The 17194-nt window shown below is 48.5% G+C and overlaps 1 protein-coding gene across 1 annotated transcript in view; it reads left to right on the forward strand.

The window, feature by feature from the left end:
* The window catches only part of PHAF1 (phagosome assembly factor 1), an 89317-nt gene that overhangs the window by 50399 nt on the left and 21724 nt on the right, over window positions 1-17194 (forward strand). Inside the window, exons 6-12 of the mRNA XM_068261479.1 lie at window positions 1385-1464; window positions 1546-1640; window positions 9401-9498; window positions 13737-13849; window positions 13941-14074; window positions 14828-14911; window positions 17049-17131. Coding sequence (XP_068117580.1) covers window positions 1385-1464; window positions 1546-1640; window positions 9401-9498; window positions 13737-13849; window positions 13941-14074; window positions 14828-14911; window positions 17049-17131 — 687 coding nt within the window. The remainder of the gene's footprint in view (window positions 1-1384; window positions 1465-1545; window positions 1641-9400; window positions 9499-13736; window positions 13850-13940; window positions 14075-14827; window positions 14912-17048; window positions 17132-17194) is intronic.

Raw genomic sequence — 17194 nt, forward strand, 5'->3', positions numbered from 1 at the left:
TTCCACACTGTTTCAAATTATCCTCTAGCCCTTTTTTACACCTGTGTTGAATCCAAATATCCAGTCACACATGTGAATAAAATAAATAACTTTGTTTCACATAACTGGGTTAACGCTGACTCATTTTATTACACCTCTAAATTAATATTTTACTTTCTCTCCAAAAAACAATTGCTCTTTCTCTCCCATGTTTCCTTTTCTGGTCACAATGGCACTTTTGCTATTTTTCTGCTTGTTATGGCCACAGCTTTATTCTTTAACCTCGTTATTTCTATATAATCCTTTCCCCCGACCCCAATTCATCCGACTTCTGCTTTTCAGCTATCTGTCCATCAGACTTCTCTTTTTTTGTCTGCCTGTAGGTCATCTGAGCACTACTGTGTATCTTCTGAAGTTAGGGGAATATGGAAGGTACCATTGCGAAATTCACTTTCCTGTCTGCTGTGCTGATCTTTTGCTTTTAATGCCTTTTGGCATTGGTGTTCTGACTCCACACTTTTTGCAGATGTGTGGCATAAACCACTGGTGATGAAAGATCAGCATGTCGGCCAGGAAACTGGCATTTTTTCAAAGAGGATAGCAATGGCAGCCTGCATAATCCTCACATATAAAATGTATATATATTTTAAAGAAGAACACTAGTGAAGGGTACACCCCTCCATACAACTTTCTGTGTTATGGAAATAACCTTCACAAATACCTAGTAATCCCAAGGATCGCACATCAATTTCGCAGCCCAATTTGGGTACTTACCTAAGTAGGAGGAAGCCTTGGTATAATCCAGAGGGTTCCCCCAAGCCGCTCCTCCTCGTTGTTCCTCCGTTGGGTCCAGTTCATGCCTGCGCAGTAACACAAAACCCGTTCAGGCGTTAGCAGAAGTAGTAGAGCCCAATTGGGTCCATGCTACTGAGCATTGTGCAAGCTATCTGTATTTTAGCTTGGACCCAACCAGACTTTTTCTGCCGAAGCCCCAGGGGTCCGTGCAACTGCGCAAAGTGCAGTGCAGCCGTGCTTCCGGGGGTCCCAGTGCTGGATCGGCCTGGCGAATTAGGACGAGGCAAGCTTCTGCAGAATCCCCCTCCTGTGGTAAGTATCTAAACTGATAGTGTGCAAACCTCTCATGTTAGCTGATTATTTTCATAAGTATGTCTAAAAAGAAAAATACAATGATAATTTCCCTTTCAAATAGGAAATTTAACACAGATTAAATAAATGCAATGCTAATGTGCACCTGGAGATAGAAAACATTCTATGATGTGTTATTTTGACCTCAGAATGACTTCAGCTGAGCGTTGCCTTCACTCTTGTGTGTCATTGTCTCTCACACAGTCTATAGCATTGATTACCAATCACCAATAGCCCATTGTGTTTGTTTTACTTTCAGCGGAGTTCATTTCAACTCGCAGGCTATCGCTCCCACTATAGAGCAAATCGATCAGTCATTTGGGGCAACGCATCCAGGAGGTAAGAAGCTTCTCATATTGATGGGGCTTGTATGTGCTGTAAGATAGCAGTAATCTCTGCAGTGGTTTGTGTCTATTTCAGTGTACAATTCAGCAGAGCAACTGTTCCACCTCAATTTCCGAGGTCTGTCTTTTTCTTTCCAACTGGACTCCTGGACGGAAGCCCCCAAGTATGAGGTAAGGAATTAATCTTAAAGAGGAACTCCAGTGAAAATAATTTAATAATAAAAAAAAAGTGCTTCATTTTTTTTTTACAATAATTATGTATAAATGATTTAGTCAGTGTTTTCCTATTGTAAAATATTTCCTCTCCCTGATTTACATTCTGACATTTACCACATGATGACATTTTACTACTGGCAGGTGATGTCAGTGGAAGGAGGTGCTGCTTGCTTTTTTTGGCAGTTGGACCCAGCTGTAAACAGCTGTTATTTCCCACAATGCAATGAGGTTCACAGACAGGAAACTGTCAGAACCATGGTCCTGTTGGAGGGGTTTCACCACAACATCAGCCATACAGAGCCTCCTGATGATCCGTTTTTATAAAAAGGAAAAGATTTCTCATGGGAAAGGGGGTATCTGCTACTGATTGGGATGAAGTTTAACTCTTGGTCGCGGTTTCTCTTTAAAGGATACCCGAGTTGACATGTGACATGATGAGATAGACATGTGTATGTACAGTGCCTAGCACACAAATAACTATGCTTTGTTCCTTTTTTTGTTTCTCTGCCTAAAAGAGTTAAATATCAGGTATGTAAGTGGCCGACTCAGTCCTGACTCAGGCAGGAAGTGACTACAGTGTGACCCTCACTGATAAGAAATTCCCCTTTTTACCTCTTTTTTGCTCTCAGAAGCCATTTTCTGCTAGGAAAGTGTTTTATAGTTGGAATTTCTTATCAGTAAGGGCCACACTGTAGTCACTTCCTGTCTGAGTCAGGACTGATTCAGCGACTTACATACCTGATATTTAACTCTTTCAGGCAGAGAAAGAAAAAAAGAAACAAAGCATAGTTATTTGTGTGCTAGGCACTGTACATACACATGTCTATCTCATCATGTCACATGTCACCTCGGGTATCCTTTAAATACTTTTCTTTAATTACCGTTTTTTCCGTCGTATAAGACGCACTTTTTCTCCCCCAAAAATGGGGAGAAAAAGTCCCTGCGTCTTATACGGCGAAGGCAGGGAATCCCCGACTAACGAACGCCCGCCGTAATGAACCACCGACCCGCCGGAACATCGGGGATTCCCTGCCTTGATCCTGTGTATGCTGAGCTGTCCCCCGGGATGCCTGCCGGTATGTTACTTCATGTATACTGCGCTGCCCCCTCCCCGCGTGTAGGCTGCGCTGCCCCGTATGCCCACATGTTTCCCTGCCTCCCTCCCATAAGGATAAAGTATCGGCAGTAGCCCCAGCAATGTATTCGGCGCTGCCCCCTCCCCGCGTGAATGCTGCACTGCCCCCCCTGTAAAAGGATAAAGTATCGGCAGAAGCGGCTCACCTCCTTCAAAGTTCCCGCAGTGACAGCTGACCTCGTGTGTCCTGCGTGGCTCCCCGTAGTGAAAGTTTCTGCTGATGACGCGAACAGCAGAAACTTTCACTACGGGGAGCCACGCAGGACACAAGAGGTCAGCTGTCACTGCGGGAACTTTGAAGGAGGTGAGCCGCTTCTGCCGATACTTTATCCTTTTACAGGGGGGGCAGCGCAGCATTCACGCGGGGAGGGGGCAGCGCCGAATACATTGCTGGGGCTACTGCCGATACTTTATCCTTATGGGAGGGGGCAGAGAAACATGTGGGCATACGGGGCAGCGCAGCATTTACGTGGGCGTGGGTTGGGCAGTGCAGTATACATGGAGGGGACAGTAGCATACATGGAGGAAGCTGCACAGCATACATGGAGGGGGCAGCACAGCATACATGGAGGGGGCAGCACAGCATACATGGAGCGGGCAGCACAGCATTACATGGAGGGAGCAGCACAGCATTACATGGAGGGGGCAGCACAGCATTACATGGAGGGGGCAGCACAGCATTACATGGAGGGGGCAGCACCGCATACATGGAGGGGGCAGCACCGCATACATGGAGGGGGCAGCACCGCATACATGGAGGGGGCAGCACCGCATACATGGAGGGGGCAGCACCGCATACATGGAGGGGGCAGCACCGCATACATGGAGGGGGCAGCACAGCATACATGGAGGGGGCAGCACCGCATACATGGAGGGGGCAGCACAGCATACATGGAGGGGGCAGCACCGCATACATGGAGGGGGCAGCACCGCATACATGGAGGGGGCAGCACCGCATACATGGAGGGGGCAGCACCGCATACATGGAGGGGGCAGCACCGCATACATGGAGGGGGCAGCACCGCATACATGGAGGGGGCAGCACCGCATACATGGAGGGGGCAGCACAGCATACATGGAGGGGGCAGCACCGCATACATGGAGGGGGCAGCACCGCATACATGGAGGGGGCAGCACCGCATACATGGAGGGGGCAGCACAGCATACATGGAGGGGGCAGCACCGCATACATGGAGGGGGCAGCACCGCATACATGGAGGGGGCAGCACAGCATTACATGGAGGGGGCAGCACAGCATTACATGGAGGGGGCAGCACCGCATACATGGAGGGGGCAGCACCGCATACATGGAGGGGGCAGCACCGCATACATGGAGGGGGCAGCACCGCATACATGGAGGGGGCAGCACAGCATACATGGAGGGAGCAGCACAGCATACATGGAGGGGGCAGCACCGCATACATGGAGGGGGCAGCACCGCATACATGGAGGGGGCAGCACAGCATACATGGAGGGGCAAGAGGAACATGTGGGGCAGCACAGCATACACAGGGGAGTGATAGACACTGGGGGTTGACACAATAGGATCAGATAGGGGACACAGTCATTGGGTGAGAACCTCTATAAGACGCTCCTGGAATATGGACAGACCAGGTTAAGTTTATATTTTTTTCCAGGGTTTTTGCCCTCTAAACCTGGGTGCGTCTTATATTCCGGAGCGTCTTATACGGCGGAAAATACGGTAATTATCCCACGCTAATATCCTCAGAAATGTTCCACATCAGTATTCTCTGTGCATTTATTTAAGACCTCCATTTGCCTGCCATACACTTCACTCCCACTGTCAGCACTCGCTGTAATAAACTATAGTAAGCTCCAGCAAAGCATAATGTGCCAAGGTCTCTACTTTGGTCTTTTAACAGATTACAATTGGTCTGTTAAGCGACCAATTGGGAGCTGCGTCAGAGCATTTAACCACTTGAGGACCCACCCTTTACCCCCCCCTTAAGGACCAGCGCTGTTTTAGCTGATCTGTGCTGGGTGGGCTGTGCAGCCCCCAGCACAGATCAGGGTGCAGGCAGAGCGACCAGATCGCCCCCCTTTTTTCCCCACTAGGGGGATGATGTGCTGGGGGGGTCTGATCGCTCCTGCCTGGGTGTTGCGGGGGGGGGGCACCTCAAAGCCCCCCTCCGTGGTGAAATTCCCCCCCCTCCCTCTCATCCCTGTCCCCCCTGGCAATCTGGGCTGTACAGGACGCTATCCGTCCTGTGCAGCCAGTGACAGGCTGTCTCCTGTCACATGGCGGCGATCCCCGGCCGCTGATTGGCCGGGGATCGCCGATCTGCCTTACGGCGCTGCTGCGCAGCAGCGCCGTACAATGTAAACAAAGCGGATTATTTCCGCTTGTGTTTACATTTAGCCTGCGAGCCGCGATCGGCGGCCCGCAGGATATTCACGGATCCCCCCGCCGTGAATTGACAGGAAGCAGCCGCTCGCGCGAGCGGCTACTTCCTGATTAATTAGCCTGCAGCCGGCGACGCAGTACTGCATCGCTGGTCCTGCAGCTGCCACTTTGCTGACGCGCGGTATGAGTGCGCGGTTGGTAAGTGGTTAAAGATGCTTTGCTGGGGATTGCTAGCCCTGACCCTGAGTACATTGCCACTTACTGCCTGACAGTGCATTCCTCCCGGTCACCTACAACACATTGCAACCCCCAACCTAAGCCCTTGCACTTTGGTTAGTGCAATGGTCCGTTTCATGGGCTGTGCACGTTGGTATAGCTTGGTGCGTAGTAGTCCGGGCACCAAATTCTTGCGATACCAGCCTGCATAGGTGACAAGGGGTCAAATAGGCTTAGGAGGGTGGGACACAATGCTGTCAATTGTCTTAAAATGTATAAATTTTCTTATTTCCTTTTTTACTTTAAACTTTTAAAATGTTTTTCTTAAATATGTGGTCTTTTTGGCACCACCATACAGGAAGACCTTAGAGTTTTGGCATTGTAATAAAACCAAGCCACTAAATTATTTAGAAAGGAAAGGCCTCACTTACCAAGACATGTTCGAAAAACTGAGATTATTTAGCTTGAAAGGGAGATTACTTAGAGGCGTTCAAATTAATACGTATCTATATGTCCAGGGGCAGTATAAAAGCTTGGCAAATTAGTTTGTTATCCCTTGGTCCAGAAAAAGGACAAGAAAAAAAATGAGACTTTACCACTTACTCTTGGCAGTTAGGCTAGGGCCACACTAGCTCCGGGTGCGGGACGCATCCGCGGTCCGGGCTCCGGTTTTCAAAAAACGGAATGCAAACGGATCCGTGCTGCCTTTTTTGCAGCACACGTTTTGGATCTGTTAGCTTGTTTTGTTTTGTTTTGCTAGAGGGAGTAGTAGCTACAATGGGGGGCTGCGGGCAAAGCGGCGGACAGGGGGTCGCCTCCCCCCTCTGGCTCACCTTGGTGCCCCCCGTCCCCCTCCAGCTCGCAATAAATTGTACCTAAGGAAGTTCGGCGAGCTGGGCTTTTCCGCCCACACCACTCCCCGTCACTTCCTGCAATGCCGCCCTCTGTATTTCAGTGGGCGGCATCGCAGGAAGTGACGGGAGCGGTGTGGGCGGAAGTGCCCGGCTCGCCGAACTTCCTTAGGTACAATTTATTACTTTTTATTACATTTTTAATGTGCGAGCTGGGGAGCAGGGACGGGGGGCACCCAGGTGAGCAAGGGGGGGGGGGGTGACCCCCCCTGGCCGCCGCTTTGCCCGCAGCCCCCCGTCCTGGCTGTTACCCCCTCCAGCATGGCGGCCCCCTCCTTCACCAAGGGACACTGGAAACTGATCCGTTTCCAGTGTCCCAAAATGTCAGTGAAGAGGGAGGCCCATTTCCCCATTGATTTTCACTACCCGTACGTGTATACGGGTCCGTGAAAAATGCTGCAAGTCCGGACTCTGTGTTCCGGGTTTAAAAACTTATTCCGCGGATCGCATGCGGATACGTTTTTAACTTGAGTGTGTACTGCTGCTATTTTTAACATTGGTATCCGTGGCTCCGTTTTTTCGTCCGGGACAAAAAACGTAGCTACGGATAAGTTTTTAAAGCAAGTGTGAACCAGCCCTTAGTGGGTATAATGTGGAAGCTCTTATCCCAGGAAGTAGTTTTTGCCGATTCTATATCTGCATTTTCAGGCCCCTGAACAGGTTGTAAAATCAGAATTTGCACTTACTTGGGGCTTCCTCCAGCCCACTTTAGCTGCTTCATGCTGTGGACAATACGTGTCATCATGCCTGCCCTCTACGCTTTTCACTCCAGCCGGTGTGAGAGTCCTGTGCATGCGCGGTTCAATCTTAGAGAATGCACATGCGCAGGACTCTCACCCCAGCCGGCAGGATGACACTTATCGTCTTCTGGACTTATCGTCTACTGGATAATGAAATGTTAACTTCCGCATAATAATTTTCTCCTGCTGAACTCAAAGCTCTTGAGAGTAGACCTAGAGCTCAGTAGACCTTCCTGGAGTGTTAGGGACTCTTGCCCAAGGACTCCATAGTGGCTTCAGCCGGGATTAAAACACTGGTCTTCTATGTTAAATCTAATTATATGAACCAGTACTCTATCCAGCCTTGCCTATAGAATGGTGATCATAGCCAGATTTCAGGAGAGCAAGGGGCGGCAGCAGCCTGGCACTTAGGCAGTTAAACTGGCAAGCATGTCAGACGCAAACCCAGCCCTCGTTTGCCCTGCTTTCACAGATAGTCTGTGCAATGATCTACTTCGCAGCAGGCAGCTCTGTCAGAGTCTGGGACTGGGGAGAGAGGTAGACTTTGAGGACAAAGGAGAATCAGATGGGTATCTTACTATGACTCTCTCTGTGAGCTGTCACTCACCGCCTTGAGTCCAACTCCACCCAGCACTCAGCTCTAGTCTTTCAGGAGTGTCAGGAAAGCTATGTAACATGACGTCACATCGAGACGCAACTTCCGTGACAGTAAACGGTAGGTTTTGCCGTGGCAATGGGGCTGACAGAGGATTAGAGAACCCCAGGCCGCAGCAGGCACAAAGCATGACCTCCTTGAAGACCGCATTCTGACCATGGGAGCATTAGGGGAGGTATACAAATTTGGGAAAAAGTATGGTATATGCTGGATGAAAAAGTCTATGTATGTTAGGGTGACCAAGCGTCCTCTTTTGCCCGGACAGGTCCACTTTTTCCGTTCTGTCCGGGGCGGCCTGGCGGGCTTTAGAAATGTCCGGGTAGTAATGATGAGCATGAAGAGCCGTTTGGGAGCCGAACGAGCTGGCTCTTTAAAGGGGGCCGAGCCAGAAGAGCCGATGCTTTCTAAAGACTGTTCTGGCTCGGCCGCTCGGCTCCCAAACCGGCTCGTTCGGCTCCCAAACGGCTCTTCATTGCATGAGGCAATCCCTGCTGCTCTGCTCCGCCTCTGCCCCATCCACTGAGAGCAAATTACGGAGCAGCGGGGCGGCGGTGAAGGGCGGAGTTACTTAGTGAAGTGAAGTCATGCTGGGCTGCTGTGGCCTGTGGGAGCAGTAATTTATTTATATAAGCTGCGACACAGACGCAGTGCAGAGAGTGCAGACTGCAGAGGCCAGGGGTCAGAGCAGAGAGCGACACAGACAGGGAGCAGCAGTGGCAGTGCAGACTGCAGACAGGCCGGGGATCAGAGCAGAGAGCGACACAGACAGGGAGCAGTGCAGACAGACATGGTCTAAATCATAGTCTCTGCAGTCCATAAATTTTATAAATATTTATGGAGTGCAGACAGACAGGACAGGGATCAGAGCAGAGAGCGACACAGACGGGTAGCAGTGCAGACAGACAGGCCAGGGATCAGAGCAGAGAGCAGAGCAGTATAGCAGGAAAAATGGTGAAGCCTAAGTGCAGCTTCACCGATGAACTGCAAAGAAAATTTCCCACATACCGTCCCGGTCGGGACAAGTGGGAGGCGGAGTGCACCGTGTGCAAACCCGGAACATATGTATGTATCCAATAAAGGTGCTGGGGATCTGAAAGCCCATATGGACACAGAAACGCATAAAAAAACTGTGCAAGGTGAGAGTTCATCTGCAAAGGTCTGGAGGCCGTGCCGATCGTCCTTTTTTTTCCTTTTTTTGGGGGGGGAAATCAAAATATGGTCACCGTAATGTATGTTAGATTTCATAAAATGCTGCTGGACAGGGGGCACCTCGTAAAAAAGTACAAATGCGGCCCTGATGGTGATTCTTTTGGTACGGAGAGGCTCAAGACCTTGAACCTGAGGGACACATGCCTCTTTTAACCTAGAGAACTATATAAATATGTAAGGCTCCTCTTTATAGCAGAACAGGTAAATGTATGAGCTGATTTCTAGGCTTTCCCTCTGACATCCCTGCTGATAGGACTTTCACAATGTTACTTATTCACATATTTGATCTGCTTGGGTGAATGTGGGCAGTGCTGGCAGTCAGACAGTGGTTAGACAGTGGTATGTATAGTAGCCGCTGGGGAACACTACTCTTTGTATCGTACTTAGCAGTGTGTTATTGTGCACTTTACTGACAACATTTAATCAATATGTGGAACATTCTGCATATAGAGATGTATATAAATTGTTTTCCTTGCATTTAAAGCCAAACTTTGCCCATGGATTGGCATCACTTCAAATACCCCACGGAGCCATGGTGAAACGCATGTACATCTACAGCGGTAACAGCCTTCAAGATACAAAGTAAGAGACCATTTAAAGACAAGTTAGCTTTTAAGTGTACCTGTCATCCATTTAATGTTGGAGCAGCCAATACGTAACCTAAACAAACAAAGTGTATTTTCAGATTAAAGCTGAATCATTACTTTAAAGAGAGTCTGAAGCAACTACAATTTTCTTTTTTTACTGCCCACTTGAGTTAACCTTTTCCGGACCGCCTGTAGTAAATCCTACGCCGTACTTGTGGCTGTCTCAGCCTGATGCGGCGTAGGATTTACGCCGCCTGCCGTTTCTGCTCCCAACGCAATCGTGCGCAAGAGATTAAGCTGTCATATGACAGCTGACATCTCCCCTCAGTCATCAGGAGCCATCGCGATTGGCGCGTGATCACTACGATCGCCGGCGGATTGTAGTGAGCACTGTTAGAGCTGCGGTGGTAGGGGGGAAGAAGACCATCCACTCACCTGCCTGACATTCCCCCGGCGATCGTCGCTCCCCTCCGCTCTGGCCGGCATCCCTGCTCACTCTGACATAAGTGTCGGGTCCCGGCTTGATGACGTCATCAAGCGCGACCCGGGACTTAGCGGCAGTAATAGCGCGGATGCCGGCCAGAGCAGAGGGTTCCACAACAGCTCATCGCTGGAGCCTGGGAGGTGTGTAAAGGCTGCCAGCCACAGGGGGGGACATCTGGCTACACTGGGGACACCATACTCAGCTTAGCCTTACCAGGGATTCGGCTGCCTGACCCCTCCAAACACACACCCCCTCCCCATGCAAAATCGCCTGGTCCTTAAGGGGGGTTAGGCAGCCGGTCTTGAAAGGGTTGAGCAGTAAGAGCAAAGCTGATTCGCCGCAACAGTGAAGCAGAACCAGGTATTTATCCCCCCAAAAGCCCGGGGCAAAATTCCACAACTTTCCAGGTCGTGGATTTTGCTGTCTGGGGGAGGCAGAGCTTTGCGCTGTAGCTTTGCTTTCAGTGTAGTCAGTCTCTGGAGATCTCCGCCTCTCCCCGCCCCTCTCAGTGAAAGAAGACTGAGGCAGAGCTACTGCACAAAGCTCTGCCTCCTCCAGGAAACGACCCCTGAATTTTGCGGATTTTGGGGGTATAAATACATCATTCTGCCGCACTGTTGCGGCGAGTCAGCTTTCCTCTTACAGCTTAACTTAAAGTGAACCACCAGACTAAAAATCTACTCAGCAGAACTGAAAAGGCTTTGTGTTTAACAGTTTCAAAGCATCAGAACTTTGTTTTTCTTACCCAAGCCTCATTTTTAGCTGCACAGAAGAAAACTGCCCAGGCATTTTTCCCCTGCTGCTGTGTAAAGCATGATGAGATTTCTGATGTTGTTCTCATTCTGCTGTTTTGGTGCAATTTTTTTTTCTTAATTTTGAATATGAGATTTGAAGCCTAGTGCGCACATCTGGGAGGGGTGATCGGAACACAGGACAGTTAGAACTGTGTTTCATGCTCCCTGTCACCTCCTTGGCTGCCCCCATGAAAAAGATGGCTGCCCCCATGAAATCACAAACATTTGCCTGTTATTTGAAATCAGGATGGGTAAGAGATTATATTACCTATCTATTTTAATTAACATAACTAATGTAACTTAATGACAGTGTGTTTGTTTAGGCTGAAGTTCCCCTTTAAGTGGGCAATAAAAGGAGAAAATTGAATTTGCTTCAGACTCTCTTTAACCAGCTGAGCGGTCTGGACGAGCTCAGCTCGTCCAACACCGCCAGCGGCTGCCGCTCAGGCCCTGCTGGGCCGATTTTGATGAAATAAAAAGCAGCACACGCAGCCGGCACTTTGCCAGCCGCGTGTGCTGCCTGATCGCCGCCGCTCTGCGGCGATTCGCCGCGAGCAGCGGCGAAAGAGGGCCCCCCTAGCCGCCTGAGCCCTGCGCAGCCGGAACAAAAAGTTCCGGCCAGCGCTAAGGGCTGGATCGGAGGCGGCTGACGTCACGACGTCGGCTGACGTCGATGACGTCACTCCGCTCGTCGCTATGGCGACGATATAAGCAAAACAAGGAAGGCCGCTCATTGCGGCCTTCCTTGTTTATTCTGGGCGCCGGAGGCGATCGGAAGATCGCCTCCGGAGCGCCCTCTAGTGGGCTTTCATGCAGCCAACTTTCAGTTGGCTGCATGAAATAGTTTTTTTTTTATTTAAAAAAAACCCTCCCGCAGCCACCCTGGCGATTTAATCAGAACGCCAGGGTGGTTAAAAGACAACTGATGTGAGATTGATATGGGGCTGCCTTATGTATTTCCTTTTAAACCAGGCATGGGCAAACTTGGCCCTCCAGCTGTTAGGGAACTACAAGTCCCACAATGCATTGCAGTAGTCTGACAGCCACAGTCATGACTCATAAAGGCAAATGCATTGTGGGACTTGTAGTTCCGTTACAGCTGGAGGGCCGAGTTTGCCCATGCCTGTTTTAAACAATACACATTGCCTGGCTGTTCTGCTGATCCTCTGCCTGTAATCCTTTTAGTCATAGACCTTGACCAAGCATGCAGATCAGAAGTTTGACTCACAAAACTTTGAAGTCTTCAAACACAACCTAAAAACACGCTTTTCTCTTTTCACCTCCTAAAAAAAAATATATCACACGTCTGAAACATGCACTGCAGTTAACTGATGTAGTACATACACCCAGTGTGCATTCTGGTCCTGAGTCCGTAATGGTACCCATACATACATAGATGGGGCTGCAGATCAAATCACCAGATAGATCCTAAACATAACTAAAGTACCGAAAGGGAATCGATCGAAGCCAATACAGTGGTGGTAATGTGGTGATAAGGCACAACTGCAAATGCTGACTAGCCCAGTGTTAAGCAATATGCGCTAGACCAGAAGGGCAGCATTCATACACAAATACGGAGAATGAGAAAATTTGCCACTACAGAGAAGTGTAAGTACAAACGTAAACATTTCACAAAAAGCACAGTCTTTGCAAAAAACAGACAAAGAATTGTTTCATCTGAAGAACATTGCAATAATTAAACATCTGATTCCCCCAGGGGATCTTCCAACCTTAGTTCACACCTTCATCACATCACGGCTGGACTACTGCAATGCCCTTTATGCTGGCCTCCCCAAAAAGGACCTTCTCCACCTACAATTAGTCCAGAATGCTGCTGCTAGATTGTTAACAAACCAGCCTCGCCACTGTCACATTACACTGATCCTTCGCTCACTGCACTGGCTACCAGTAGAATGAAGAATACTCTTCAAGATTGGACCGCTGACATTCAAATTACTGCACAATTTGGGCCCTGGATACTTGAAGGTCTTGCTGAAGCTTCACCACACCTCTCACAACCTCAGATCAGCAGGTTCTAGAAACTTGGTCACTCCCAGAGTGCACCTCAAAACCTTTGGAGACAGAGCTTTCTGTCATGCTGCCCCTACTCTTTGGAACTCCCTACCATACCCAGTAAAGACAGCCCCATCCCTGGCGTTATTCAAATCAAGACTGAAAAGCCACCTGTTTAGCCTGGCATTTCCAGACTTATAGAATTCTTCCTCTGTTCCACAACTTACCAATCAACCAATTATTGGTCTCAGCCATGCTTACGCACTTTGAGTCCTCCGGGAGAAAAGCGCTTTACAAATGTTATTTGTTGTTGTTGTAAAGATGAGTGTACTTACCGCATCTGGTATCACTGGGTGCAAGGAAGCAGCAGAGGGCGCCGGGAGGTGCATGGCCTGACCACCGTTTTTCAGTGCAAATCGGCCGTGTGACACCACATCAGCCACCTCCACTACTGTTCCCCCAAATGTTAATATGTTTGTGTGTGTGTTTCCAATGCCCCCCCCCCCTTCTTCCTCCCCCCAAAATCGGTCCAATCGTCACTCAGGCAAGCTTGTTGTGGCGCTTAATCTGATTCAGCCACCTTAATACTTTTAGCCATAGACCCTAAACAAGCATGTAGATCAGGCATTTATGACAAAAACCTTACAAGATTAGCTACATGCTTGTTTCAGGTGTGTGATTCAGACACTACTGCAGCCAAAGATCTGGAGGGCTGCCAGGCAACTAGTATTGGTTAAAAGGAAATTAATATGGCAGCCTCCATATACCTATTCCCTTTAGCGAAAGAAATGTCCTCTCACCACAGTGATCACACTAGCGTTGTTTCAGCTATCAGAATAGTAATCTCGATTGTGTGTGGATGGCAGGTGCTCTTTCTCTCTATATATCTTACCATTGTTCTTATATATAGTGTTTCTTATCCTTACCTTGTCTTACTGACAGAGCTCCCGCCATGCCTCTAGGCTGCTACATGGGCAATGTGTATACAGAGAGTGTGGACGTCCTGCGAGACTCCTCTGGTCCTCTTGGGCTGAGACTCCGCCTACAAAGCACAGGTACATCCAGTATCACCTAAGAAAGGCATACTAGCCATGTGATCAGGAATACATGTTTCATCTTCTGTCCTTGTGCCTTGTCTTCTGGCAGGATGTGGTCCCGGGGTAATGGCTGATGCCAAGCTGCGGGTGTCTGAACGTTGTGTGTATTTTGGAGACTCCTGTCAGGATGTGCTGAGCACTCTCGGGACTCCACATAAAATCTTCTACAAGTCTGAGGACAAGGTAAGCACCCTCCTTATCCTTGTCAAATCATTTAAAGGGGAACTGAAGAGAGAGGTATATGGAGGCTGTCATGTTTATTTCCTTTTAATCAATACCAGTTGCCTGGCAGCCCTGCTGGTCTATTTCTCTGCAGTAGTATCTGATTAAAACCAGAAACAAGCATGCAGCTAGTCTTGTCAGATCAGACTTATAAGTCTGAACCACTGAAACACCTGATCTGCTGCATGCTTGTTCAGGGGCTATGGCTAATAGTATTAGAGGCAGAGGATCAGCAGGGCTGCCAGGCAACTGGTATTGTCTAAAAGGAAATAAACATGATAGCCTCCATATACCTCTCTCTTCAGTTCCCCTTTAAGTAAAAGAAAGACATAATTGTCAAGTCCTGTACACCTGCTAGATAAAAAAATTACTGATATCAACTGCATCAGCCCCTTGGCTGCTCAGCCATCAGTCCGCCTGAGCGATGGCTGAGGACATTGGTCTTTCCATTCACCCAGATCTCGCATTACATCACTTCTGCACTGCTCTGGTGCCTTCCCCAAAAATGATCCACTAACTCGGCAAGAGAAAGACATTGGAGGAATCAAAGCCAGCAACTGCTATAAGTTAGTGGGCAAATGGTGAGCTAGATGCTTTGATTGACTCAATTTAAGTCCCACCATAGTTAAGTGGTAATTTGCATGTTGGCTTAGTGCTCAAAATAACAAAAGCCTGACAATGTGTGCTATTACTTACTTCTTGCTCTTGTCTTAGATGAAGATCCATTCCCCGTCCCCCCATAAACAGGTCCCGGCCAAGTGCAATGATTACTTCTACAATTACTTTACCTTGGGTGTGGTGAGTATAGACTACTGTTTTTCAGTACTTTTATATATAACTCTGTCATTGTTCTAGTTTACTTAGTGTGGAGGAGTGGAAGGTGTTGGTTCCAGGGAATTCGATTTGATGGACTGAGGAACGCCCTGAATATATGAGGCTGACCTCCTGCTCTATCTTGCATCTTCTTTTCAATTTTGAAATCTAAGGGCTTGTTTCCACTAGGGAAGATTCGTTGTGTTTTCCCACTTGTAAATTTGTATAGGGAAACACAGCCTATTGAAATGACTATGCTGCCGCCCAATTCACATGCAGCGGGGAAAAAAAGAACTGCATGCAGTGAAAAAAAGGGGGGTCACGCATGCCTATCCCTATAGCCATGCATGGCATTATTCAGATACAATCTGGCATCACAGCAATTTCCAGGGTGTCTCGGAGATGCATGTCGGCTGAAGTGGAAATGGGCCCTTACTGTCCTCAACCTGTAAACAGCCCTGCATGAGTTGTCTCCTTTGAGACAGCTTGTGCCAGGGCAGCAGGGGCCATCTAAACTCTGCTGCTTAGCGCTGTCATGCAGAGCGGGCAGGGAGCTGTTATAGTTACTTGTCCGGACGGCTGGATCGGCTTCTCCACCCACCGCAGTGGCACTGAACTTCAAACATGTCTTCTGGGTCCCGATCACCTGAAATGACAAGTGATCGGTATCCAGGAGGTGATGTCGGCAATACAGCGCCACTCGGTGGTGGAAGAAGGATGGTAAAAGAGACTCTTCCATCACCATGATGAACCACTGCTTGAAGGGATTAATAGGTCTACTTTTACTTTGTCAGGGAAGCCTTTATCAGTGTGCTGTACAGCCCAGTGAGCTCTTCAGGCTGGCAGTCATGCACTGAACTAGTCAGGAAGGATGCAGCAGCCAGTCTTTCTTTGTGTGCACAGCTCACCCAACCCTGCCCACCTACTTCCTACTGGGAAATTATGGTATAGCTCACTTACCCCAACAACACAACTGGGAAGCAGATTGACTGTGCTTGCCTCAATATGTGGTTGCACCCATGTGATCCAGCCCTTTACTTTTATGGTCATCACTGCATCAATACAGCATAGCAGAGTTTTATCTGAAGTATTTAACCCTTCCCACACCCTTCTCAAACCTACATCAAAAAAGGGCACCTGGAAATTTGGGCTTTCAGAAAAGCAGATAGTAGAGGATCAGTAAATTTACCAATATTCTACACTGAGTGCAAACGATGATGGTAAAATATTAGTAAGAAATACTGATATTTTAGTAAAGCTAAACATAACTCTATTCTCCCACTGAACCCTGCCTCTACCGATGCCCAAACTTTGCCACCCCCCTACAGCTAGCCTTGACTAACCTCCCCCCATGGCCAACCTTGAGCACTCCCCCACCCCTGTGAATAATCTTAAATATAGGTATTAAGGGGAAATTTGGGGGCCTGCAAGCGACCACTATTTACAGCCCTATTTACATTGCGGCTGGCCCCCGTGCCCAATATTTTTTGCAGGGCTCCTCCGTTTATGAAACCACCAACTCCAAGTACCCAAAATGGCTCCCACTCCGATTCCTCGACTCCGACTCCTTAGTCTAAAACTTACCAGGGCTGTGGATTTGGTACAGAAATCATCCAACTCCTCAGTTTATGAAACCACCGACTCCAGCTACCCAAAATTACTCCAACTCCGACTCAACAGCCCTGATTTTTTTGGGGTGGCATGGGCACCCTAATTTCCTCTCAGTCCTAATATTTGTATAGGTGCCTTTGGCAGCGCCCAAACTTCTGCAGCTAGCGGGGTCCCAAATTTCCTGTTCCCCTCCCCAGTGCCCATATAAAAGGGTTAAATGAGCAGTGAGAAATGCTTTCTTCTGTAGTCAGGTCAGGGCACTGAGTGGACCATATGGCATTTATAAGCTCACTGGGGAAGGTGGGGGAAGAGATAAATATGTATTTATGCACTAAGCAGGAGGAACTACAGCTGCAGTGCTGGATATAAAGAGTTATCCTCTCTCAGCATAGGAAGGAGATGGATAACGCCTTACCCCATCATTTTTATGCAGAGTGAGAAAATATTGCCCTGAAGGGTTGACAGACAAAAAATGTTCAGTATGATCTAACTCTGTGTGCCTTGTTTTCAGGATGTTCTTTTCGATGCAAACACACACAGAGCCAAGAAGTTTGTTTTGCACACAAATTACCCCGGACATTACAACTTTAATATGTGAGTATCTGTGTGACTTGAAAAAATGAGGGACAAAAGTCTCCTGCCCTGTTAATTACCTGT

This window comes from Hyperolius riggenbachi, chromosome 11 (assembly GCF_040937935.1).
Source record: "Hyperolius riggenbachi isolate aHypRig1 chromosome 11, aHypRig1.pri, whole genome shotgun sequence".
Classification (NCBI taxonomy): domain Eukaryota; kingdom Metazoa; phylum Chordata; class Amphibia; order Anura; family Hyperoliidae; genus Hyperolius; species Hyperolius riggenbachi.